The following is a 26854-nucleotide window of genomic DNA, read 5'->3' as shown; positions in this document are numbered from 1 at the left end:
AGAGAGAGAGTATGATTGCCATATATTAAGTCATAATACTGTTGACTATGACTAGATTAGGAACCACACTCAGCAAAGGTCTCTCAGAGACCTATCAGGAGATGTGAGGACTTGCATGTAAGATCTTCTGCCTTGCAAACTGTTTGCTCTGCTAATGAGTACTGGTAGGTCCGGTGCTCAAGTTCTGGGATAAAAGGTGGAGGGGGGCTTTAATTTAATTTAATGCACAAGCCCCACCTCCAGCCTGGTGTTGCAAAGGACAGGAGCATCCTCCAGTTGTAACCCACTCACCTTTGTTTTGCCCTGGCAGGGATTGCTTTATGCTCTGCTTCCTGAATAGTGCCACCAGTTTTGTGGCTGGCTTTGCCATCTTCTCTGTGTTGGGCTTCATGGCGCACGAACAGGGTGTGCCCGTCTCATATGTGGCTGAATCAGGTGAGCATGCAGGGACTGCAACAAAGAGACTGGTGAAATATAAAGCATGGGTTGGGATCTTAAGAATGGAACTATGAACAGGAAACTGCCATATACTGAGCCCATTGGTCCATCTAGCTCAGTATTGTCCGCAGTGGCTCTCCAGGACTTCAGGCAGGGGGCATTCCCAACCCTACCTTGAAATGCTGGGGTTTGAACCTAGGACCTTTTGCATGCAAAGCAGATGTTCTACCACTGAGCTATGGCCCTTCCCAAGCCTGAAGAGACACATAAAAGTTATCGGGACTATGGGTGGAAAACATTTTTTATTGCCTCTAAAACTGTTGATGTTCTGAGTTTGTTCTTTGGCCAGAACCAGCTGACATTACATATCAGGACATAAACAGAGTGGAATAATGCATATCTTCATACCACTTCTCAGAGCCAAGACTGCATTCACACCCGGCAAAAATTCCTAGAACATGTGATCCATTCTGTATTATTGTGAAATGCCTGGCTTTTCATACAGTGGCTCAGTTATGGATCATTATGAGAGCTAGTTAAATCCACTGACTGAGACCATCGAGACAATGGGAAGACCCCACTCAACCAGGAAGCTCTAAACCTAACCTAATTCGTGGGGTTGTTATGAAGGTAAAATAGATGGGGGGAGGAATAATAGACCCCCACCCTAATGGGATGGACTGAGCATGTTTAGAGGGTGTGGAATCCAGACTGACTGTTGGGAATGAGAGGGCCAGAATTGAGTGGATGGGTTCCCAGAACCTGGAAGCTTTTGTTGTAGGTCCGCCTACGACACTAAAATGCTACGATGCTAAAAAGGCCAGCATAAAATATTAGATTGAGCATCTGGTTAGAAAGATAAAGGGCACTGGGTTGTATCCAATAAATTATACCCCGAGTAGACCCATTGAGTTCAATGGACTTGACTAACTTGACTCCATTGGTGTGAATAGGTCTGCGATGAGTATGACTTGGTTTGATGCAACTGTTTGGGTGGAATTCTGCGTAGCACGAAGGAGATTGTTCTATCAGCACAACCATTATATGCTTGTCTGATGGAAGAAACTCTCCTTTCCTTCCACCTGTTCACTGTTCTGGGATTTTGCCAAATCATCCAGAGCAGATTTGGGGGATGCACAGGGTACATGATGGGAGGGAGTGGAAAGTCCTGTTCTGCTAGTGGAAGTCCTTGCACCAACTTCTGACAGCTGAATGGGGTAGTTGAATCTGGCCCTTTCCCTCCACCTTGTTGTACATGGAAAGACACCTCATGATAGATGTAGATGTGTCTATATCAACCCAGTTTATCTATTGGGTTAGTGAAACATCGGTTCACCTGTTTCTGCTCAATTGGTAGGTCCTGGATTAGCATTTATCGCCTACCCAAAAGCTGTCACCATGATGCCTGTGTCTCAGATCTGGGCCTGCTTGTTCTTCCTTATGCTGATCTTCTTGGGACTGGACAGTCAAGTATGGAAAAATATTTATCATTTTCCTGAGTTTGGGGCTGGTATGTCTGTAATAGTATCTTGCAAGGGGAAAACCTACTAAATGGTATCTGGAAAAAAAGGAGTGACACGAATAAATGATAAGCATTAATTTGTTGTAATAGATTGGTGAAAAGATGTGGGAAGCTGTCACTTCGACCTGCATCAGATGTGCATTATTAATTAATTAACTGATTAATTAATTAAATTTTTATACTTCCCTTCATCCAAAGATCACAGGGAAGTTCACAACATAAAAATACATAATACATAAGAAAACAAAACAAACCACCACCAATAACCCCCTCTCACAAAGACATTTAAAAGGCCATAGAATGTTAATCAGCCAAAGGCCTGGTTATAGAGAAATATTTTTGCCTGGAGCCTAAAGGCAGGTAATGAAGGTGCCAGGTGAGCCGTCACAATCCACAGATTTTGCTAACACAAATGCAAACTTCCTTCTTATTGCATCCATTCCCCCCCGCACACACACACATCTTTTTGGTTTCCCAAATGAAACTTCATTTCCCAAGCTGCTTACATGGTTAAATATTATGAGGTGGGGAGAGATGACAACAACAACAACAACAACAACAACAATTTATTATTTCTACCCTGCCCATCTGGCTGGGTTTCCCCAGCCACTCTGGGTGGCTTCCAACAAAAGATTAAAAATGCATTAAAACATCAGTCATTAAAAATTTCCTTAAGCAGGGCTGCCTTCGGATGTCTTCTAAATGTCAGATAGTTATTTATTTCTTTGACAACTGATGGGAGGGCATTCCACAGGGCAGGTGCCACTACCAAGAAGGCCTTCTGCCTGGTTCCCTGTAACTTCACTTTTCGCAGTAAGGGAACCACCAGAAGGCCCTCGGCGCTGGACCTCAGTGTCCAGGCTGAACGATGGGGGTGGAGATGCTCCTTCAGGTATACTGGGCCGAGGCCATTTAGGGCTTTAAAGGTCAGCACCAACACTTTGAATTGTGCCTGGAAATGTACTGGGAGCCAATGTAGGTCTTTCAGGACTGGTGTTATGTGGTCTCGGCAGCCACTCCCAGTCACCAGTCTAGAGAAGAAAAAGCAGCTGAATTGGCTAACTAAGGATATACTAACATGCATCCATTACAATGCATGGTGGTCACTATTTATAGATCTACACACACACACACACACACACACACACACACACACACACACACAGATGACAGCCCATCTAATGCAGTACTGTCTATGGTGACTGGCACAGTCTTTCTAGGGTCTTGTATGGAGGTATCTTCTGAGCCTTTTAACTGGAGCTGCCAAGAATTAACCGCGGGTCTTCTGCGTGCAGAAAAAATGTTCTCCCATCGCTGAGTTACAAACCCTCCCCAGGGGCAAGGGGAAGTTTTGGCTTCCAGCCACTTTGACTTGTGCCAAGGCAGTCATGCACACACCCACATGGAAGGATTCAGGCCACGTGAGGCATGCCATTGCAAACACTGTGTGTGGCAGGGTGGGGTTGGTTTCCAGCAGTGTATCTCAAGTCCAGTCCTGCATGTGCTGGGAGATGTGCGTGACCGGGTTATGGCTACAAGAAGTTATGACTAAGAGCAGGCATAGGGCAAACTCTGGCCCTCCAGATGTTTGGGACTACAATTCCCATCATCCCTGACCAGTGGTCCTCTTAAGCTAGGGAAGATGGGAATTGTAGTCCCAAACATCTGGGGGGGGGGTCGGAGTTTGCCTATGCCTGGCTAAGAGTGAACACTGACAAGGAAATTGGAGGAGAGGGAGGACCGAGGAAGGGGAGCTCTAGAACGTGGTATTTCCTGATATGACTATTTCTTCCATAGTTTGTCTGTGTCGAGAGCTTGGTGACAGCCATTGTTGACTTGTTCCCGGACATCTTCCGTAAGAAAGGACGTCGGGAGGTGCTGATCCTGGGCATTGCAGTGATCTGCTACTTGATTGGCTTGCTACTGGTCACTGAGGTGAGAAGCAGAGTTCAATGGGAAGGCAGAAGAGGTATTTGGAAATAACACCTGCCCCATCAACCACAAAATGGCATACAATCCCTATTATCCAGCACTCTAAGCTCACATAAATGGTTAGAAGAAGCTGTAATGTGATTTGCATTTCCATATGCTATATAGTTGTACCTTGGAAGTCGAATGGAATGTGTTCCGGGAGTCTGGTTGACTTCCAAAACATTCAAAAACTGAAGTGCGGCTTCTGATTGGCTGTAGGAAGCTCCTGCAGCCAATTGGAAGTCATGGAAGCCGCACTGGATGTTCAGTTTCCAAAAATCGTTCAAAAACTGGAACACTCACAGTTTTGATTGTTCAGGAGCCGATTGGTTCGGGAGCCAAGGCATTTGAGATCCAAGGTATGACTGTAAATATATTTTCCCCCAGGGACAGTCCATGTCTTTTGGTGCCTGACCCAAATAAATCACTACCCCTCTTTTCTTCCTGGTTTTGTCTCTGGGGTGCCCTTTGAACCAGGGGTGGAGAACTATTTTCAGCCTGAGAGCTGTGTTCCTTCATAGGTCATCTTCTGGAGGCATAAGTGGGTGGAATAACAAATACGATTTTTATCTTTGTACATTAGGCTGCATATCCAGCCACACAGAAGTGCTCTCCAATTGTTGCTGGACTACAGCTCCCAGCACCCTTAAGCACCGGCCATGTGGGCTGGGGCTGATGGGAGCTGGAGTCCACCAACATCTGAAGGGCTACAGATCCCTGCTGCAAGGCATTTTGACAACACCCTGCCATAGTGAGGAGGCATTTAGATGGGTTTGCTTGACGTATTTTTTTAAATAGCAAGGTGAGTTCTTCTGTGCTTCTTAACTCCATACTAATATAGCTCACCGGTTTGTTGGCTTCTTCAGACATTTTGCTCTGGTTGTTTGCAAATGGTCTTCCTTTTCCCGTCTGTGCGTCTTGCAGGGTGGAATGTACATCTTCCAGCTATTTGATTATTATGCAGCCAGTGGGACGTGCCTGCTCTTCCTCGCTATCTTTGAAGTCGTCTGCATTGGATGGGTTTATGGTATGTAGAAGTTCTGGGATTGGGGAGAAATTTGGTTCGGGTTCACATTTTAAGGCATATATATCCACAGTTTGCACTTCCTGAAATGATGTGTGAATTGAGCTGCAACTGTCCTTTGAAAATCACACTTCGGTGAATTTTGCAATACATTTTCCCAACCCTGAAATGTGCACAAAATGCATGTCTTAGTGAAAACAGCATCTGAAAAGGGCCCTCCTTCTCTACTACAAGGATCTTTCCCTCCAATCAGCAGGGAGGGGGGAGGGGGGAAGTTTAAACTTTCTCTTCTCCTGATCTCTCCTCTGCCAATAAGCAGGAAACAGCTCAGCAGCAGAGAACAGGGTGCAAGGCTGAGTCTGTCTCCTGAGCTGTCCATGCAGGAAGAGAGCAAACCTGAATTTCCTTTTTAAAAATAATAATAATAATTTTTATTAGTTTTCAATTACAACCCAATAATAGCCTCATTATAACAATGCTAATGTATAAAGCAATTATTAATACCAATTGTTTGAGTACTGAATTATATAATTTAGATAAAGTGGCCCCCTGCATGCTAGAATTGATGGCTTGATTATTTGCTTTATTTCTGCATTACAAAATCTTATTAATTTTCATAACCTTCCAGTCATAATAATAATCCTTTATACAACAACTGCAATATTAATAACTTCCGTTTGTGTTGACACATTAAATGATTTATAAAGCTACAAGTGAGGAACTCAGACTATACCCTTGTTCTTCCAGTGTGTGTGGACGTTATTCTGTCCATAGTGTTTCTTCCAGTCCTTGTAAGATGTTACGTCTTTCTTTCCCCTGGTTGTTGCTTCCACACCCCACTCCCAAGGTGTGCCCCTCAGGGCAGGTAGTTATCACATTCTTGAGCTTTTTCTGCTGGTTAATTTCAATATTTGACTGGTGTGCTCTCTTGTTATACCAGTTGCCCATCCTGAACTATCCCAGTGTTAACATCCCAGCAATTCCCATCTGGTTGGGCCTCCCCAGCCACTCTGGGCGGCTTCCAACAGAATATTAAAATACAATAACCTATTAAACATTAAAAGCTTCCTTAAACAGGGCTGCCTTCAGATGTTTTCTAAAAGTCTGGTAGTTGTTGTTCTCTTTGACATCTGGTGGGAGGGCATTCCACAGGGCGGGTGCCACTACCGAGAAGGCCCTCTGCCTGGCACCCTGTAACTTGGCTTCTCGCAGTGCGGGAACTGCTGCACCTCAGTGTCCGGGCAGAACAATGGGGGTGGATACGCTCCTTCAGGTATACTGGACTCATAGTTCTTTTGGTGACAGAACGCTATTTCTGGAAAGGCTTAGGAAGGGTCCCCTGATTTCCTGTGTGCAAGCTCACATGCCTAATTATATGCACTCCATTCTAAATCTCTTTCCTCCCCCATCCCAGAACCTTACTCTATGTTGGCATGAAATACCATGTAGGTAAACGGGCAACTTGTGCCCAGGGATTATTGCTCCTCTTGCCCTCTCTCCACCTGAGGATATGTAGTTTGGCAGCCCAGATCTGCTTTGCTTATGCTGCAAAGGTTTACAGCAAACATCGTAAATAAAGACACATGTTTCAGACTTGCCTGTTGGCAGCCATGATGGTGCCACCCACACAGCCTGGCAGCTTTCTCCCTGCCTGTCAAGCAGACATCGTGGCAAAGAATTGAGGATTTCCTGCATATGGCTTTATTTCTGTGAAAGGAGTATGCCATTTCCAGCCAACTTTTGGTTCCTGTTGCAGTTGCCAAAAGTAAGAGTCTAGATGGGAGTCTTCCCTCCCTCCCTCCCTCTCTCCCACACGCACTGCATGTTTTAAAAAGATTGGAATAATAACACAGCCCAGGGAGCATTTTCTGAACAGCGCCAGTGTATATGACCCCAAGATTACTTGTTCAGAAAGAGATCTTCTCCTGTTGGAGAAGAAATCGGGTTTAAACTGTTGGAATCTTAGATAACCGGGTTTGGCACTGGGTGAAAGAATGCTCAGTGCAATTTTCTGTGTGGCCTTGAAATGAATCCGTGGCCTGTCTCTAATAATTTCCAATAAGTGTATCTTTCTTGCACAAGCACACAGACAAATTTGGATAGGCAGGGTTGGTGTGGCAAAGAGTGCAAGCTGTGAAATGGGATATTCCCACCCCCCTCAGATCCTACCCAGTTGCAAACTTGCCAGATCGCATTAAGATTAAGGAAATGTGCAGTTCCCTCAGCTTTTCTCTGCAATATTCAGGGTCGGTCGGTAATAATATTGCTGGCCTTTGAATCAGAACTGTTATAAAGGATTTTGCAATAATAGGCGGGGAGGGTGTGTGTTCAGAATGCTTGAGACGTGCTATTAAAATGCTAAGTATGGTTACGCTAGTATTTGGGCACAGGCATTGCAAGTTGGACACCTATGCCAGGTGAGCAACCAGGAGCAGGCAGAAGATATACAATGGTACAGAGGTGGAGCACTGACCACTTCTTGGGGCATGGGGGGCACCTTGTTGCAAGGTAGTTGCTGGGATGACCGAGGACCGAGAAGCTCTTTGAGGCAGGGCGCATACTGCTTCCATGAACTGCTGCTTTGTGACCGTATTTCAGCTTGTGTGCTTTAGGTTGTCCAGGATAACAGCGAACACCTCCATTTACTTAAACAAAGCTCTCCCTAAGGAGTTATTCAAGGCCCTTCTCTACGGCAGTGTACATAATCTTTTTGAATAGATGACCGGGGGTGGGGAGGCTGAGCCACATCCTTCTTCCAGCTTCCACTTTTGCCGGAAAGCAGCGCAGGCTGACTGAACTGATGACTCCTTAAGCCTGATTAATTTTTTCCCCATCATCATTTTGAAATATAGAGCATGCCAACCTCCCCGTTCAAGGACTCAGTAAATCCATTCGTGTCAGGTTCCATTGCTTTCTACTACATCGCCCCTTGCCTTTGATGGGTTGGGCTGAAACCTTTGCAGTGCAGCATTTCTGCAAGGAGGCAGACGAGTAAAGAAAGCTTTAACAATGCTACCATAGTCATAGAACCATAGAATTGCAGAGTTGGAAGGGACCATGTGGTCATCTAGTCCAACCCCTTGTAATGCAGGAACCTTTTGCCTAACATGGGACTTGAACCCACTATCCTGAGATTAAGAGTCTCATGCTCTACCAGATGAGCAGTGTTGGTGAATATGCCCCAAATTGCTGCTGTTGCTCACTTTTTGCTTATCTAAAATGTTTCCTTTTTTCTCCCCACCCACTAGATTACCATTCCCCTGAACTAGCAAAATGTCTGCTTTTTATAAAAAGTTGTATCTCAGTATCTCATAATAAGCCATCCTTGACTTCTGATGTTGCTTGCATCCCAGTTCGCTAACCTTCCCTGATGTCACAGCAGGCATATGTGCATTGGGGTGTGGGGAAGGTTTCATAATGACTTGCCAGTGGTTTACTTGCTGTGATTCACAGAGAGACTGAACCACTTGGGATCAGGCACTTGGACCTTTGACTCTGAATCCCAGCTCCAGAAGTAACTTTTTAATTAAATGCAACTCTTTCATTTCTGTCTAAATGCTACGGGCTTTGGAATATGATTCCTTGTTTGCTCAGTCAGAGCCTGAAGATGAAAACAGAGCGATGGAACTTGCTGCTTGTTTGACTCTGAAATTTAAAAACTAGCATTAACTTCAACGGTGCTACAAGCAGGACAAGTTATGGCTAATGTTTTGTGATACTCCATTTCAAATGTTCACAGAGCAGGGAGCAGGCCTGAGCCTACAGTTCCAGTTCCTGACCTCCACACATTCATCCATAGATCTGAATAAAGTACCGCTGGGTTAAAGTATCACCCACAAATTTGGTGTAAAATGTGGAGGATTGGGTTTTGTTGGTAGTGAAATGCACCAGTGTATCATGGGCAGGGTTGGGTTGTGGTGGCTCAGTGACTGCCCCAGGATTGTAGAGATGAACAGAGCCATACTCTGGTCTCTGTCACTAGCCAGGCCATCAAGTTTGACTGGGACCCAGCACCCCTGCTTCCCAGGAAAATCAAGCATAGCTGCCTCAATGGATACTTTCCTCTTCTAACTACATTTCCCCCTCTTTTGTGAATATCTATTAGATTCTGATCTTTAAGGGAAACATGCCTTATCTTTTCATATATGTACAGCTCTTAGAAAACATTAGGTGCCCTATAAGTGAATACTAATACTAATACTAATAATAATGCCTGCAGCACAGGAAGACTTCTAGTGCTATGCTCCAGCCTAGCACCAGAAATTTAGGCAAGTATCCCCGCATTGCCCAGATGGTTGGGCAATGCTTGCTGTCACTGGTAGAGAGTGAGCATTGTACAATCACCTAGGCAACAGAGGGCCCTTTTGTCTCCTCATGTCACTGCCCCAGAAGCTAGGCAAGCATCCCTGGGTTGCCTAGGCAACTGTGCAATGCTCACTCTCTTCTGGCAAGAAGGACCATTGCACAGCTTTTTAGGCAATGCAGGGATGCCTAATGTCCAGAGCCATGGGAGGTGGAGACTCACAGTGGAAGCAGGCAGTGACTGGTGCTAGTGAAATGTGGGCAGGCAAGAACAGGACCTTGGACAGCTCTGAAAGCCAGTAGCAACTGTAGATGTTGCCTCTGCAGGGAGTTGGTGCCACGCGAAGCCTTATGTAAGCAGACAAAACCTGGAGTGTGGTAGGCCTTGCCTTGCAGGAGTTGTGAAAGGGGAATCCCCTCATTCTGTAGTCCTCAAGGCAGCAGAGACAGAGGTACTGCAAAGGACTCACCCCCTGAGTCAGAGAATGGTGGCAGGGCTGTGGCTTCTGGTTGGGAGTGTCCTGAACAAAATATTTATTGGCAGATCTTCCCCACATCCATGGAGGAAGCAGTCTGTCATACCCTGCAAAAACCTTGTCCAAGAAATATGGCCCTCTTGCTGAGAGTGGCCAAACTCTGGTTTGAAGGCTTTCTTTTGGGTTAAAAAGAATCTTTGGCCATCTCATAATACCCCACCTCAACAGTTCTTAGAATTTCACCCTACCTCTAAAGATTAATCCAATCTTCAGAGGATGTCCCCCCCCAGCCAAGCTTATAAAAATCACCAGACCCAGCACTCCGTATGACTAAACAGATAAGACACCACTAAAACCGACCAACCGTATAAGAACAACAACTGCTATTTTTATGGAACATAAAACAGCATTATGCCTAAAGATGAAAAAGAACAATAAAACATTTTAACTCTGAAGATAAGATACGAGAAGACAATAAATAAAATGCCTTGTAAATCACCAAAAAGGGTTACTTCTAACAGAACTTTGTTTGCATTCCAAAGCACTATAGAAGTTTTCAGGTTTCCCTCCAATTCATTAAAAAATGGCCTGATAACAATAATTTTATTATTTAGAACCCGCCCATCTGGCTGGGTTGTCCCGGCCGCTCTGGGAGGCTTCGAACACATATAAAAACATAATAATATTGTCAGGGGTTCAGGAGCAGAGGCACAAGAAAGGGAGGAAATAGAGAGCGAGGGGGAGGAGTCCGAAGGAAATGTTAGCGATGACAGCGGTCCGAGGTCTCTGAGTCTTTCCAGCGAATCGGAAGATTCACAGAAAGGGGCTCCCATGGTCAGAGCAAGGGGGGTGCCTAGGGGGGCACCCCAGGAAGAAGGGGCCAGAGGGGACTCAGAGAGCAGCAGTCGGAAATCAGGACCAGCGTCCACACCAGAGTGCAGTAGGGGGGAGGAGTCCCAGGCATCGGGATCAGGCGGCGCACTGCCAGCGGGAGGACATGAGTCAGGATTGGCCACGCCTCCATCGGGGAGCGAGGAAACGGTCGAGAGGAAGGTTGAAGGCTGGGCGCGCGCGCCAAGTTCAAATGTACAGGAGGGCGGCGCAGTTGGCAGCCCGGATAGGGAGCCAGGTCCCAAAGCCCGCCGAAAAGAGCGGGAGGAGTCAGGGGGGTCAGCATCAGCGTCAGAGGAATCCAGGAAGGAAGGGACCCCGGGGGGTAGCAGGACCCAGAGGAGAAAGGAGAGACGGAAGAGGTGGAGTAAGGCTAGAATCTTAAACTGGTGTACAGGGGGCGGAGATTCAGATGGAGCTTCGCCGGTCTAAACCCTAGACGTAGAGCTGGGGCGCTCCGGCTTGAAAATGGAAACTGTACTTCAATAAAGACCTTTGTACATTACTACCGGCTAGCGTTGGTCCTCTGTGAGCTGGGACCTGGAGCCAGCTCTGACAAATATGAATACACGATTTTTTTTTCATAACAGCAAGATCTCCTCAGTTTACTTCATCACTGGTAATGAAGTGAAGTTGCTAGAACAGGGATGAGGCGTGTGTGGCCCTCTGAACATGATGGGGACTCCCAACTTCTCCCAGCAAGCAAGACCCATTATCAGGGATGATGGGAGTTAGTGTTCAACAGCATCTGGAGGTGGTCCCCATCCCTGGGTTAGTGATGGTTGAGATATAGGAAGCTCAGCTTCAAAACCCCAGTCAGCCATGAAGTTGACAAAATCGTCTCTTGATATGGTTGCTGTTCGGTTGCCCAGATCTATTTGGAGAAAAGAGGGAACGGAAACATACAAATAAACTACAGAGCTGATGATTGTCTGGATGTTCGTGTCTGTGTGTGTGTGTGTATAATCAAGTTAATCTGTGTCATCTGGTTCATAATATTATGGATTTATGTTGATTTTTAAAAAACCACCCTTCTCTTTCTTTGTGGGCATCAAGGAGCAGACCGTTTCTATGACAACATTGAGGATATGATTGGCTACCGGCCATGGCCCTTGGTTAAAGTGTGCTGGCTCTTTCTCACACCTGGAGTTTGTCTGGTAGGTAGATTGTATCTTTTGTGCCATGTTTTAGGTCATTAATGCATCTCTGAATGAGGATGAAACATTGAACTTTCCATGAGGATTTCAGTAAAGAACTTCTTGTTCTTTTGTTGCAGTGTTGCTGAAGTATCAATGTAGTTCAGAATACTAATAACAGAATAAAACTTCAAACATTAAAAACTACCCTAAACATGGCTGCCTTCAGATGTCTTCTAAAAGTCATATAGTTGTTTATTTCCTTGACATCTGATGGGAGGGTGTTCCACAGGATGGGAGCCACTACCAAGAAGGCCCTCTGCCTGGTTCCCTGTAACCTCACTTCTCCCAGTGAGGGAACCGTCAGAAGGCCCCCTGCTTATTGGCCATACTAGCTGGGAACTGTAGTCCACACCATCTGGAGGGCGCCAGGTCAGGAAGGGCAGCCCAAGAGGATCTTCACAACCACCTCTCCATGGGCTACCATGACTCAAGTTCAGTGTGGGTTGTCTTCCTCTCCACAGCTTAAATCATTCTGCTACCAAGTACCGTATTTTTCGCCCTATAGGACGCACTTTTCCCCCTCCAAAAATGAAGGGGAAATGTGTGTGCGTCCTATGGGGCGAATGCAGGCTTCGCGGACCTCTCCACAAGCAGCGGGAGCGCTCCCGCTGCTTGCGGAGAGCTGCCTGCATGCTGAAGCCTGCGCGCCCTGAGCTCAGCGCGTCCAGGCTTCGCGGACCTCTCCGCAAACAGCGGGAGCGCTCCCGCTGCTTGCGGAGAGCTGCCTGCATGCTGAAGCCTGCGCGCGCTGAGCTCAGCGCGTCCAGGCTTCGCGGACCTCTCCGCAAACAGCGGGAGCGCTCCCGCTGCTTGCGGAGAGCTGCCTGCATGCTGAAGCCTGCGCGCGCTGAGCTCAGCGCGTCCAGGCTTCGCGGACCTCTCCGCAAACAGCGGGAGCGCTCCCGCTGCTTGCGGAGAGCTGCCTGCATGCTGAAGCCTGCGCGCCCTGAGCTCAGCGCGTCCAGGCTTCACGGACCTCTCCGCAAGCAGCGGGAGCCAGCACTGGGCTCCCACGGCTTGCAGAGAGCTGCCTGTTTGGGGGCTGGGGTCGAGGGAAGCTCGAGCTTCCCCAACCCCGCGCCTTGGGGGGGAAATAATTTTTTCCCTTTATTTCCCCCCCAAAAAACTAGGTGCGCCTTATGGGACGGTGCGTCCTATAGGGCAAAAAATACGGTATCAAGTTATAAATATCAGTATACAGCTCTCTTCCAGAGTTATCTTCTCATTTCACTTAGCATAGCAGTCATGCTTTCTGCTTTTGTCTTCTTCAGGCCACCTTCCTGTTTTCACTCATTAGGTACACACCGCTCACGTATAACAAAGTATATGAATATCCGCCATGGGGTATTGCTGTGGGCTGGTTGATGGCGATGTCCTCTATTATCTGCATCCCGTTGTACGCTGCGTTCATCCTCCTGAAAACCAAAGGACCATTAAAAGAGGTAAAAAAAAAACCAGGCATTTCTAAGGCCACAGAACTTTGGTTTGCTATTGGGTAGGGCTGTTCACTGGCTTGCAAGATGTGAAATTGGCAGCTTTGGTGATTTTCACAGCCTTGGTTTGCTGTGTTCCAAAATAATTGGGTGTTAGTGACATCCTAAGCCATGAAACAATGCTCTGGTTATTTCAGAGGACCTAACCCTGAATTCTGCTTAATTGCAGGCATTCCTTTTCTTTTATAAACTTATTAGCATATTTAAAAGCATACCTGGCTTGATATGCATGCAGTTCCCCATGAACAACAGATTGCCACCATACATTGGATTGAGTATGGCAGACCAAGAGCCATATGCAAGGCCCTTGTTGGACTGTTACATCAAGGGAATGGCCAATCTGTTTGGGGAAAGGAAGACCCCTTTACAACAGCAGAAATCATGCCAAACTATGGTTTAGGAAAGTTTACTCTGCTTTTGAGTAATGTGTGAATGGACAGATCATTGTTTGTGATTTGTGATGTTGATGTTATTTATTTATTTAATAAATGTTTAACCCACCTTCAACACCCCAAGGCTGTTAAAAACCCAATCAATATAACAAGAGCATGCTAAAAGTCAAGTTACTAAAATCTGACTGGCAAACTCAAATCAGAGGCCGTGGTTTGAAGTCAGTTGGCAAACCAGGGTTTGTCGCAGCTATGGTTTGATGCGGTGTCTGAATTGACAAATTACAGCTCTAAAGGTTGGAGTGCTGAGCAGATGAGAGCAACCAAGAAGTTCTAAACTATGATTTGCTTGCAAATTTGCAACAGGGGTGGGCAAATGACCTTGACCTAATTTTATGCAGCCCCGAACCTTGGGAGAGGAAAAATGGAGAAGGGAGTCAAAATTAGCAGAGTGATGGAAAGATGAGAGGGGAAAGCTCTCTGCAAGTGATCAGTTCATAACTCTGGCTAGAATGATCTGTCTAGTCCCCAGCTACCTGTTGGCAGGAAATGGGAGGGAAGGCAAATGGAGTGGGGGAGAGGTGGCAGAAAGATAGAGTGAGAAGGGGCAGCCCTGCCTGCCTCTGGTGTTATCTCCTCCCACCACTGGCATGAAATCCCTGGCAGACCACTGCAGAGAGAATGAGGCCTTCAATAGAAGAAAGTTCCCTCACCCTGATTTGGACCCTTGCAGCTTATTCTGGGGTTCTAAAACAATGCTTCATACAAACCACAGTTTGATGTGATGTCTAAATCGAGCCGTTGACTTTTAATCTTGTGCATTTTTGGTGCAAGATCATTGTTGTTGGCTTGCTGGAAACTGCAGCTTTTGGAATGACAGATAATTTGAAAAGGATGAAATGCAATCTTCTAGGCGCACACCTCGTTGGGTGGTGCGTCTGCATGTTTCCTGGTGAGGCAATTTAAGTCGCAGTGACAAGTGGCTGGGAAATCTCGCACACTAGCACTGAAGAGAATGAACTTTGCAGAGGGTGCCCTTCCTAGTGCTCTGACCTCCGGGAAGGTGATGTTGTGCCCGCAGGCCCTTGTTTACTGACTAGGGATTCTAACATAATGAGGAATGACAGGCTGTACGCCGGCGCTGATTTAATGTCCACCTCAGGTGGACAAGTTGTGAGGCAAAGCCCTGGACTGGGAAGAAAAGGAAGGGGAGCCTTGAGGAAAACACACAGATGAGGCAAAGGGCACAAACAAATGAAAAATATGCAGTGGGAAGGAAAGATCAGAAATATTGCATTATAAAAAGATCTCACTGTTTCCAGTTGGGTGTATCCACAGCTACATGTAGTACAATGACCCTTTTTCTCGTGTGTGATGAGGAGGGCACCTACCTGAAGAGGAACAAGGGATGTGGCTCACTTGTTGACAGGGAGTGAATTGCTAGTGGAGTTTTTGACAGGTGGACAACTTTTTGTTCGGAGAGGGAAAGCAAAGGTGTGTTTTCAGGAGGCAATTTGGTTCCACCTTGATGTTGCCTTTAACACCTTTGAAGACAGCTGCACCATTTCCAGTCAACTGTGTTGACACAGCATGCCTCATACGGTCAAAGTGGAATGAAAAGGAATATTCTTTGTTCTCTGGAGGTTTCAATTCACTGCTACTGAGGTATTAACTGTAAGATCTTTAAATGATCTTTAAATGTATTGTCTTCAATATGCAGTACTTTCCTGTCTTCAAGTCATAACATGACGAGCTTAGGGATGTGAATGTCTCCATTGTTGAGGATCGCACTCAAAAGGAATAATAATAATTGCCGTAATTTAATAGGTTTCTGAGCCTCTTTTCTCCTTGCAACACTCTAACAGCACAGAAGTAAGTCCTTTTGAATTCAGTGAGGACTACTCCCTGGCAAATGGGGTTAGGACTGTAGCCTTAGTGATTTCCAGAAAGTAAAAACCATGTGAAATTGACAATTCTTAATTTACACACTTATTATGGAGACATTGATTTACTGGCTAGCTACAAAAGAGGAGTGCAAGTGTAGATACCTGGCAAGTTACAGCTGCTGAAATTCTCTCTTCTACACAACAAGGACCAGAAAGTGGCCAATATAACTCCATTTAAAGGTGGGGGGAGGATCCAGAGTCGAATTTGGGAAGTTACAGGTCAGTTACCTTAACATCTGTTCTGGGAAAGCTGGTAGAAAGCATAAATATAGAATTACCAAGCACACAGAAAAACGAGTCTTGCTGAAGCAAAACTAGCAAGGCTTCTGTAAGGGTAAGGCCTGCCTTACTAACCCAGGCATAGGTGACCTCTGGGCCGTGGGTCTTACTAGGGCCACCAGGCCTCTGAATTGGCCTCCCAGGCCATTTTGGGCAAACCACACCTACCTGTCATTCATCTGACATCAGGGATGGAGATAAGACATTTATTATCTTCGCTCTTAGCACTGAGCACCATAGCTCTAAGATCAGAGATAAGATTCTGACTTCTTTTTAACAATGAATTGTCAAAGTTCAGGCAGCACCTGCAATCTTAGTGCTGTGAGACCATACCGCTAAGATAAGAAATAGGTCTCTGCTGCCCTTTTACCATCAAAGAGCAACCAGAGGCACCACATAACTTTAAGTCTAGGGTTGCCTTTCCTCAGGTTAGTTCTAGAGAAGAAGAAGAGTTTGGATGTGATATCCCACTTCATCACTACCCGAAGGAGTCTCAAAGCAGCTAACATTTTCCTTTCCCTTCCTCCCCCACAACAAACACTCTGTGAGGTGAGTGGGGCTGAGAGACTTCAGAGAAATGTGACTAGCCCAAGGTCACCCAGCAGCTGCATGTGGAGGAGCGGAGATGCGAACCCGGTTCACCAGATTACTAGTCCACCGCCCTTAACCACTACACCACACTGGCTCTCGGGCACAGTCATTTAGGCTATCTAGCAAAGTTACCTCTTTGTTTATGTGAACAAATATTTACCAGTCTATGTGAAGGTATTGGTGCATTATTACATTTCCTCTTATGGATGCTTCCTTAGTTCCATTCAGCATCTCAGGATAACTCCGGACATTTAGTGCAGTCGTACCTTGAAAGTCGAGAAGCTTAGTTCCCGAACGTTTTGGCTCCCGAATGCCGCAAACCCGGAAGTGACTGTTCCGGTTTGCAAACTATTTTTGGAAACCGAACGTCCAACAGGGCTTCGGCGGCTTCTGATTGGCTGCAGGAGCTTCCTGCAGCCAATCAGAAACCACACTTTGGTTTTTGAACGTTCTAGAAGTTGAACAGACTTCCAGAATGGATTTTGTTGGACTTCCAAGATATGACTGTATGTTCCCAGTACTAACTTACTCTTTGCTCCAGGTATTACCATCCACAGTGAGTATGTGGATGAGTCTGCCCTTTTTGGGGCTTTCTAGCTTGTATGTCTTTGACATACATATTGGTGTCTCCTTCATTATGCCCTCCCTTGTTCTTCCTATAGACTTTTATCTTGAGATAAGTGCCCCCCACTGTTTCTGTCACTACTCCCCCAGGTTTCTGCTGTGCTCACTATATCATCTATCCTTTCCTTTAAAATCAAGCACTTCAGCTCACCCATCTCAGCTTGGAGTCTTCAAGCATTAGTACATAAACACCTGCACACGATGTGTCTTTATGTCTCTCTCATATGCATTTCGCCCTACGATGCTCTGGCTCCTTTGAATCAGCCTCTGTTCCAGCTGGCTGTGGAACAGCAATGCCTGAGCAGCATTAAAGGGCCCTGGTGTGGAATCAGCTTAAGACAATAAAAAGAAACTACAGCACCAATAACCCAAGAAATAGACAGCATTAAACCATTTGTACTGGATTGCCTTGTTGATTTCAGTTTATTGTCGTAGCCAAAGGCCATAACAAATACCACTGAATATAGTTAGCATGCACAGATGGGGAAAACATTACAAAACAGAACAATTAAATATATACAAATGGAACAAATATCAACTCTCCCCACTTTCTGTTCTAATAAAATTAAAATAATAAAGATTTATTTTTTTTAAAAAAAAATCATTTGGTTCAGAGCAATTCTTGCACAACTTTTAATTAGGTAAAACAAAACAAATATTATTATCTTTTTAAAAACCCCAGTGCAAAACATCCTAGCAGCAAGATGTTCTGGTTTGCCAAGTTACTTAATTCCACCAGAAATGAAATCCAGGCCTTTAGGAAACCCAGAAAAGCAAGAGCAGCACCAGTTATGCCCTTTCTGATATTAACTGGATCTCATAACAGGAAAGCTAATATTTTCTTCTATCATTCAAGCAGCTTAGAAAAATAGTAAAAACGAAAGGAAAAAAATGCAATTCTTAAAGTACAACCGGATGAGAACAGAGTTGTCATAACGATTCTTTTAACAATCAATGACATTGAGAAGGTCATTGTGAAGAACAGCCACCAAATAGAAACACATATCCAGTGTTTATAGCACTATTCACCTGGTCATGGGGGACATCACAACCTCTCTTTGTGCTTTGTCACATGATAGATTCAGATTTGAAGAAAATCTCCTAGGGAAGTATTTGAATGGACCAGCTGTGAAAATACAGGCAGTGAAGAACTAGTGAGAAACCCAAGTGCCATTTATATTTAGCAGGGGCAGAGGATCTCTCCCCCCCTGCAGGCATCATTCCAGTTGTGGGCGGGGCTAGAGGCAAAAGTGGGCGGTGCAATGGATGGGATTCTTACAGGAGGCTACATTCCACCCATGCAGAAGTCGGATGTTTCTACCTTCCTATATAGACACATATTACTCTCCATCCAGACAAGCAAATGGCATTATAATAGTACAAGGACATATTCCAGCTAGGCAAAAGCACTTGAGGAGAGTGCAGAGCAGGGGGCAATGAAGGGCATGGCCAGGGAAGTGGCTGTGGCTTAGGGGGAACCCTGAGGACCAGGAAAAGAGGCCTGCAGAGCTGCATTTGACCAAGTGGAGAAGTGGAACCTTCTTGGAGCAGCCTAGGCTGGTTGATCGGCTCCTGCTATTGCTTTATTCATTTATTTACAGCATTTTCAAACCAACACTTTCTCCAGAGGGTTTACAGCTAGGAGTGGACTAAATAGGCTGATTCCACCTGCATGCAGTTTTGCTGGCATTTAATGATCCGTTCCTCTTTGTGTGGAGTATTTTTTTAAAGAGCACATGAAAAGTCCACATTGAAATTGTGCACGTTTTCTATGTGCTTTGTACATAAAACACACATTTGCAATGTTTTTCAAGGCATTCCCTCACAAAATAGGCATCTTGATGTGAAATGCATATTTTTTCCACATGTGTTTTGCACGCTGGAGCTGTGTTGCGAAATCTGTGAGCAGACGTGGGGGGTCGGGGCTCAATTTTGATAGGTGGGCTGGTCCAGTAACATACCAATCACCTTACACCATAGGGCATCACTGTCAGAGGCAGTAATGCTTCTGAATACCAGTTGCTGGAAGCCACAGCTGTTGCGCTGAGGTCCTGCTTGCAGGTTTCCCATAAGTGCCTGGCTGGACATTGTGAGAACAGGTTGCTGAGCACTGCCTTTTACTGAATCGAACCATTGCTCAATCTAATTTAGTCTTCCCTATACTGACTGGCAATGTCTATCCAGGGTTTCAGACAGGAATCTTTCCCATCCATACCTGGAAGCACCAGTGATTGGACTTGGGACCTTCTGCAAGCCAAGCAGTTGCCCTACAGTTGAGCTACTTCCTTTCTGCTACTTTCTTCCTACTTTATGCTATAAAATGTGCACCACGTTGGCATTGCTGAAAGTCCCTTTTTTTGACATGGGTTTGGGAGGAGGAAGGGGCCTCATACTTTGAGTCAATCCCAGAAGTGATTTAAAACAACAACCTACACATTTTGCAGCAGACTGCATTTCTGTGAATTTCTTCTCGTCTTTGAAAAGTTTTGAAAAATTAAATGATAAAAAAACCTTTGAGTTAACAGCCCACTCCCTTGCTGACATATCATTCTGATTTGGTGCCTTCTGCTCACATGAGGAATTCGAGATTTATTATGTTTAGAAGGCTTTTGTGGAAACATCAGAGTAACTAATTAACTCCAGGAAACACTTTCAAAAATGAAAGCATTTCTTCTTGCTTCTGGGATTCCAGTAATGATAGGAACAGGCAGGCGTACGTACTTTCCTGCCATCATATTTTTCAAGCCCCTTTCAGCGATCCTGAGGGCTAGAGACTTTATTAAACAAAACAAAACCAAAAATTTTAAAAAATGAGAACTGAGATTCTTAAGGCTTCATCACAAGCTTCCAGGCCCCATATTGCTCACAGCAGCTGGGTTAACCAGTGCTTCATGAATCACAGCAATGTACCCAGTCCTGAAATTGTGAAGTGCCAAGGTTAATTAACTTTGCAAAACTCCCAGATGCAAATTCTGACATTTAACTGACCTATGCTAGTGCATGCTTTTAGTTTAAGGATGTGAAGGGTGCTGTTTTCCTCTATTGTTTTAGACAGGTACTTCCTATATGGCTGTGTGCCCTCTTGAGTCTCGGTCTGAGCCAAAGGCGGGATATTAATATTACTGGTATTAATAATAAGTGGATGCTCTTGCCATGGCACCAGATTGGGCCACATCTTGAGCATTTTATCAAAAAGAGAAAGCAACTCCATGGTACTGAAAAAAATTGCACTGTATTAAGTGATTCAGCATTTTTGTATTCCATAGTGGGGCGGCTAATCTGCATTGGCATTGCAGTGAGCATAGGAGTCCCCTACTCCTTAAGTTGATGTCTGGAGTGAACTGCTACTGCTTGAAATTGTGGTTACAAATAAGCTGTTCGAGGGCTTGCTCTGGATGAAAGGCAGGCAGTGCAGCAGCATGAAAAACATGAAGCTTAAGAAGGTTCAGCACAGCCAGCAGTGGCTTGTGAGGCTGGTGGGTGGAGGCGGCAGCATCCTTCCATTGGCAGCTTTGCACTTGTCGAGATGGGGCAAGGCAAGAGAGTGAGATCAGGGGTACTCCAGGTGCAAATGTATCTGTGGGGCTGCTGCCATTCCACCCCTCTCCCAACCTTGTCCCAACCGTGTCCCAGCACACCCACCAAGAGGTCACCAATACCACCGTCGCCAGCTGCAAGTAGCATAGGGGAGGAATTCGATTCAGGTTGCATTTGAAGTCCATCTATCGCTATGCACTTTCTGAAATCAAAAGCAACTGAAACGCAGCCAACCTGTATTTCAAGCCAAACATATATTTACTTGGTTAACATAAGGGTAGTTGAAGTTGTCCATTATCACAAGCAGAGATACTGCTCTGGCCTACTGAATCTAATGCTGAAAAAAGAGGGATTAGCATCCTGTTCTGCTGCAGGTTGGGGCGCACGGAGGAAGTGGCAGTGAATTTTAGAATTTCATCCAGTGAGGCATGTCTGAAACGAGGCAAATCAGGACCCTGGTCAGCTCCCAAGGGGCCCTGCTACTTGAGTTGGCGAGATGTCTCAGCTAACAAAGCTATAAAAAGGCTAGCAGGGCCTGTCTTTCAAATGTCTCTGTCCCCTTGGCAGAGCTGTTTGCATTGTTTTAAAGGGCCTGTGACCTAGTCTGCAGCTGCATGCTCCTGTGGAGCAGTTCCAGGGGAATCACCTACTAATTCACACCGTTCTTCTGTCATTCATCCATACGGACAAGAAGCATTATCAGAGTTTGAGGACACATTCCAGCCAGGCAAAAACACTCCACTGTGGGGTGTGGCTGGGGGAGAGGGGTGTGGCTGAGGAGGTGTGGCCTAGGGAGTGTCCCAAGGACCAGATAGAGAGGCCTGGAGGATCACACTTTGAGGTGTCCCAGGATGCTTTGCTCTTCTCTCCAAACCTGTGCCAACCGCACTACCTATCTACTCATCTGTAAGCACTGCTGAATGTTTATTGGGCTCTACCATATGTGGACAAAAAGTGAGCCTAAAGGCAAAATGGATCAGAATGTTACGTTGTTTCCCTTCTGCTCTTTTAGACGTGTCTTCCAATAATCATGCATTAGGAAGTACAATGGATTTGCTCATGGAATGTCTTTGCCCAGAGCAATGGATACAGATGGCTATTGAGTGGTTGTCTGTCTAACAGCTATATTGACGGCTACATTGTCTGCTCCCTGCTTGTCTTTCTACAGCGGTTACGCCAGCTCACTTCTGCAGCAGAGGACTTGCCCCAGCCCAAGAAGCACCTGATTGCCTTATCTGGACAGTACTTCAAGCCGGGAGGTCAACATCCATGCAAGGATGTGCTCATCACCACAGAGAAGGAAACCAACTTCTAGATCTCCCAGGGAAGAACTTCTTTACCTTCTGGAGACATCTCTCCTTATTTCTTTTGTCTTCTGCTTACATCTGGGATGAGTTGCTGCTCAGGGTCTCTTAAGATGCCAGCACCTTCTTCTCTTTGCATTTACTTTAGCATACAGACTGGAATAGGGCCAATGGAACAGTCACTGTACAGGTGAAAATTGTCTGTGAAGGGTCCAGAGCTCAGAGGAATCCTGAATTCCTGTTTACTGGCAGTGCTAGGGGATTGAACCTGGCATATTGTGCTTGCAACACGGGTGCTTTAACCACTGTGCTATACACTCCTTCCCATTTATAAGAAATAAATTAGCAGCAAGATGTTGGAAAAGACAGTGAATAAAGCTAGCCAGTTCAAGTTCCCGGTGACTTCCTGAAAGTTTCTTCCACTGCTGACTTAACTCCTTGGCAAAAACATTTCACGTTCCTTAAACACCTGAATCTTCAGCCATATCTGCATGACCTAACTGCAGGAATTGTAGCAAATCTAGTGGATTACTGTTGCGTTGTTTTTAAATTTAAAATTCACAAAGATCTCTGCTGTAGGTGAGATTCCTTTTTTGTTTTTATCTTAAGAAGAGTGGCAACAATCCTCATTTGGATGTAGAAACCAGAGCTTGATCACTCAGCCTCTCCCATTACGCAGGAGGCCCTGGAGGGGGGAAAGGCGATAAATTGGAAGCAAGATGAGTTTGTCAGAAAAAGAGCATGTCAAAGCCACTTAAGATCTTTCTCTTTTTTCCCCTTTGAGAAGAGACTAGTGCAGAAAGGAAATGGAGCAGGCAGACAGTATTTCAGCTTGAATATCCATTGTTTGATTCAGCTCTGTGTGACATCCTTGAGTTGCTGGAAAAACCTGAGAAATGCAAGTTGAATGCAACTGCCATATAAGTAAATGCCAAAACTGCATTAGAAGTGCAGGACAGTCTGGATCATATAGGAGATAACAAAGCTGAAGTCTCTGACCGCATGATGCTAGCTTAGCATTTGTGATACAGAGGTTGGCATATGGTCTGTGGCACAAAATGAGAGGTAGTGGGGGTGGGAGGGAAATGGAAGACGCAACAAGCTAGAAAATCAATTTCTGCGCACAGAGTCCTGGTTTGCTTTCATTTATTTCTTGTGTAAATGTTCACTGCTAACCAAGGTCAATTCAATATCCTAAACACCAAGAGGGAACTCTTTTTGCATTGTGAATGTTGTGGCTGCAGCTAGGGATGTTGGAGAATTCTGACAAAAATAGAAACAGGAGTGGAAATTGACTGTGTTTGTTTATTTGTCTCATGTCCGGAAATCCATTGAGTATGATCAGTAATTGCTGCTGTTGTTGCTTTCAGCCCTCAAATGATAAGCAATTGATTCCAACCCTTCTCTCCCATATTTGCATTGTGTTTCCTTTGTATTCCTTGCAGAATTTTGGAGAAGAGCAAAAGAGTTAAAGGCTTACTGCATCTCAGTTGGCCTATTGCTTCAAGGAGTGTGAATTATATAAACTTGGATTAAAATGCAAGTGGAGCCAAATTTCACCTCCACCCCAAGATTGGGCAAGGTGTGCTGTCTCAGTAATGGAAAGGCCAGTCCTGAAATGGTCAAATCATATACCACGGATGTCAACAGGAGGCAGATGTGGAGCCAGGGTCCATTTCAGCACTTGGAACTCCTTGACCAGTTGTTGAGAGCCAAGTGCCTGGTAGGGCACACCACCACTAACACCTACCTTTGGCCCTCATGTCGGGTATATGGGTCTGTGAGTCACCATTCAGATGTCCCACAATGACCCAGAACAGCTGCCTGTTTCTTGTTCTGCTATGGCAAAACCTATGCACACTTACCTAGGACAGTCTCTTCGAATGTTCATAGGATCTGTTTGTAGACAATAGTTTGACCCAATGCAGCGCTAAGTTGAAGTCTCTTGGTGGTAAACTTGTTTCACTGGAAAAATGTCTTGCACCAATGGAGCATTGATGCATGAGAGAATGCATAAGCAGCTTGCTGGTAACTTTGTTGTACAACAGACTGTGCATTCTTGTATGGAACAGGTTTCTGCTAGCACAACTGTTGCAGTAGATTCCTCTGTTGCATAACATTAAAACTCAGCCACCCACTTGCACAAGTACCCTTGTGCTAGTGGACAGAAAACACTGAATACAGCCCATAGAAATGATGTGCTCATCAGAGTTTTGATCTGTCAGGGGTTTTTTTTTCTACCAGCAGAAGTTATTCCTAATTCCAAGGTGTTCATCAGCAACTTGAATGTTCATAAAAAGCCATCTAACTCTTGTTTACAGCATTTGTGTGTACAGAAGACATCCCATAAAGGATTGACAAGTGGTGTTTTGTTTTTTTTACTCTGCTCCCATGCCTTCCCTAGCAGCCTGGTATGCAGAAATGAAGCAACTGAAGTGTTTTCTATCACTTTGGGCCAATTCCCAGTCTTCAGTAGTTCCTGGTAGAATGCCACAGAAGCACAGGAGGCAATAGGTTTGCAGCCAGGTGGTGTCCATGCCATTTGCCAGAATCCTAAGCTACCACTATGTTGCAAATCACAACAGCCACACAAGTCTTCACATTCATTATCTATCCAAATAGTACTGACAATCTGACAATCTCTCAGCTGCCAGCAATGGCCCTGCATGTTCCTTTGGCACCCTGTTTGCAAAATTCAACAATTCCCAAATACAGGTGTGCTTTCACTTTCACAAGATTAATATACTGTCTTCGGCTGTACTTGAGGGTTGATTTCAAAAAATTCCACTGGAAAAATGGTTATGTCCATGTGGTAATGGCAGTATAGAGTCAGTGGCTCATGTGCTTCTGGCTTGCACTCTTTATAAAGATTTGAGGAGTGAGGTTATTACCCCTCTATTATTGTCCATGCCAGGTTGCTCAACCATTGCTACCATGTCCCTTCTTTTAGCAGATCAAGATGATCAGGTGACAGTGAAAAAGCAAGGTTTTTAGCGGGTGCAATTAGAATAAGATCTATTACTTGATTATTGTTGTAAACCTCCAAAATGTATTTTGTATAGTTAAGTTTTTACCTCTGTCTTTAGTGCATTTTGTTTTGTTTTATTGCTATGGCTAGTGGCCGATGCAAATACAGATTCTTCTGATTCTGATTGTTCCAAACCGGGGAATGCATCATTGGCTAAATGTCAGGCTGCACAGGAAGAAAGAGCTGGCAACACCAGCTCACTGTGTTTTATTTGTCATAGATGTACATTTATATCTTTATATTTTTCATAAACTTTTGTACTTAAGATATACGCAATAAACACCATTTCTTTAATTATGAACCAACAATGGTTGTGGTTTTGCTTTCTTTCCTATGGAGAAGAGGAGGTCCAGAAGACGTAACGTCTGGTCAAGAGAAAAACCCAGAGAATTTCAATCTATTAGCAGTTGACAGCATTTAATCGAAGGAGTGGTGCTTTTGAGTCGTGAACTTGGACACAACCTATGCTTCATTTTAACAGCTAGAGAAAATATTTGACTGATACTTTACAGAAGGTCAGGAGGGAGCATGCAGTGGATTTCTTGCCTCAACAGAACCAGCCCCTTCTGCCTTGAGATCAGCTAAAATGCTTGCTGGAGGAGGCCTGTGATTTGTCTTTCAACCTTTCAAACACACACCGTTGGTAGAGAATGAAGACAGTCTTGCAAAGTGGCATTCTTCTTCAAGTTAGGGGGGAGAAAGAGGAAAAGAACAGACACCCCTACCCCAGACTTCTGAGAAACTATGGTACAGTTTCTCCAAACGCCTGGATAGCTCAGTTGGTTAAGAGTGTGGTGCTGATAGTGCCAAGGTTGCAGGTTTGATCCCTGTGTAGGGCAACTGCATATTCCTGCATTGTAGGGATTAGATGTGAGGAGATTTCACCCCTCCCATATCCAAGAATCTCCTGAGGAGTCTGCTGATTCTGCAGAGAGGAGGAGGCGTGTTCTGCTCTCTACTTATTCTGCTCCAGCACCACATCAAAGAGTCGGTCAGTCAGTCGGTCAGTGAGTGGGTCAGTCAGTGTGTCGGAGAGAGAGAGACTGAGTGTTAGAGATTGTGTGTTTAGATAAGGTTGCTGCTAAGAGCAGATGCAGACACTCAGTGCGGTTTAGCATTCATTTATGCTTAGGCTCATTTAGCTCTGTATATAGTTGTAGATAGAATAAAGAAGATATTCTACAGAGCTGCTCTCCGAGTTGTTTATATACTCTGCTAGACTCTGCTGTACTCTGCTGTGAGACGACTGTCTACTTGTGGAAGTGAATCCGGTGCTCACAACTCTAAGCTGTGAGTCCACGGCACTTTGACCTGTTCCTGTGCAGAAGGTGGTCTCTGGAAGTGCTACCCAGCTAGCCTAGCCCAGTCGGGGCTGAAGTGGATGAGTTCAGTTAGTGGCACTGGCTCAAGGGCGATGCTGACAAGATGATCCTCAGGGTCCCTTCCAACTTTACAATTCTATGGTTCTATGTACTAGATATACAAATGGGTCCAATCTCAAGTCTCAATCACTTACCCATGCTCACTTACCCCCTCCTCCTGTATCTGCCTGCTTCCAATTGTTACTCTCAGTCCCTTGTAATAAGTTAAGCACTTCTAAGCTTTTGCAGGCATCTCTGAGCTCACGGAAATATACGCCAGCATGATGCCCTCCAGATGCTGACTCCAGCTCCAATCATCTCTGTCTACAGGCTATGCTGGCTTGGGTTGATGGGAGCTGTCAGCCAAAGCACATGAATGGCACCAGGTTGGGAAAGGATGGAGTAGAGGCTCCTTACAGCGATCTTGTTGTTGGCTGGCATGACTGGAGTTCAGCATTCTGTGACTACTCAACAAATTC

The 26854-nt window shown here is 45.2% G+C and overlaps 1 protein-coding gene across 2 annotated transcripts in view; it reads left to right on the top strand.

The window, feature by feature from the left end:
• Nucleotides 1-26854, top strand: part of SLC6A12 (solute carrier family 6 member 12) — an 87942-nt gene that overhangs the window by 22833 nt on the left and 38255 nt on the right. Inside the window, exons 9-15 of one of the 2 annotated variants that reach the window (XR_014502545.1) lie at nucleotides 311-435; nucleotides 1796-1908; nucleotides 3758-3895; nucleotides 4856-4958; nucleotides 11681-11781; nucleotides 13095-13265; nucleotides 21851-25286. Coding sequence is in view for 1 of the 2 variants with exons in the window: in XM_083401493.1 (XP_083257619.1) it covers nucleotides 311-435; nucleotides 1796-1908; nucleotides 3758-3895; nucleotides 4856-4958; nucleotides 11681-11781; nucleotides 13095-13265; nucleotides 21851-21997 (898 nt within the window). In the remaining variant the exon portion in view is untranslated. Of the gene's footprint in view, nucleotides 1-310; nucleotides 436-1795; nucleotides 1909-3757; nucleotides 3896-4855; nucleotides 4959-11680; nucleotides 11782-13094; nucleotides 13266-21850; nucleotides 25323-26854 lie in introns of those variants that run through there. The other variant, XM_083401493.1, reaches the window with a different exon arrangement.

This window comes from Podarcis tiliguerta, assembly GCF_965153285.1.
Source record: "Podarcis tiliguerta genome assembly, chromosome: 10".
Taxonomy (NCBI): Eukaryota; Metazoa; Chordata; class Lepidosauria; order Squamata; family Lacertidae; genus Podarcis; species Podarcis tiliguerta.
The sequence above is the reverse complement of the archived record's forward strand: the minus strand, read 5'-3'. Positions and strand labels throughout refer to the sequence as shown.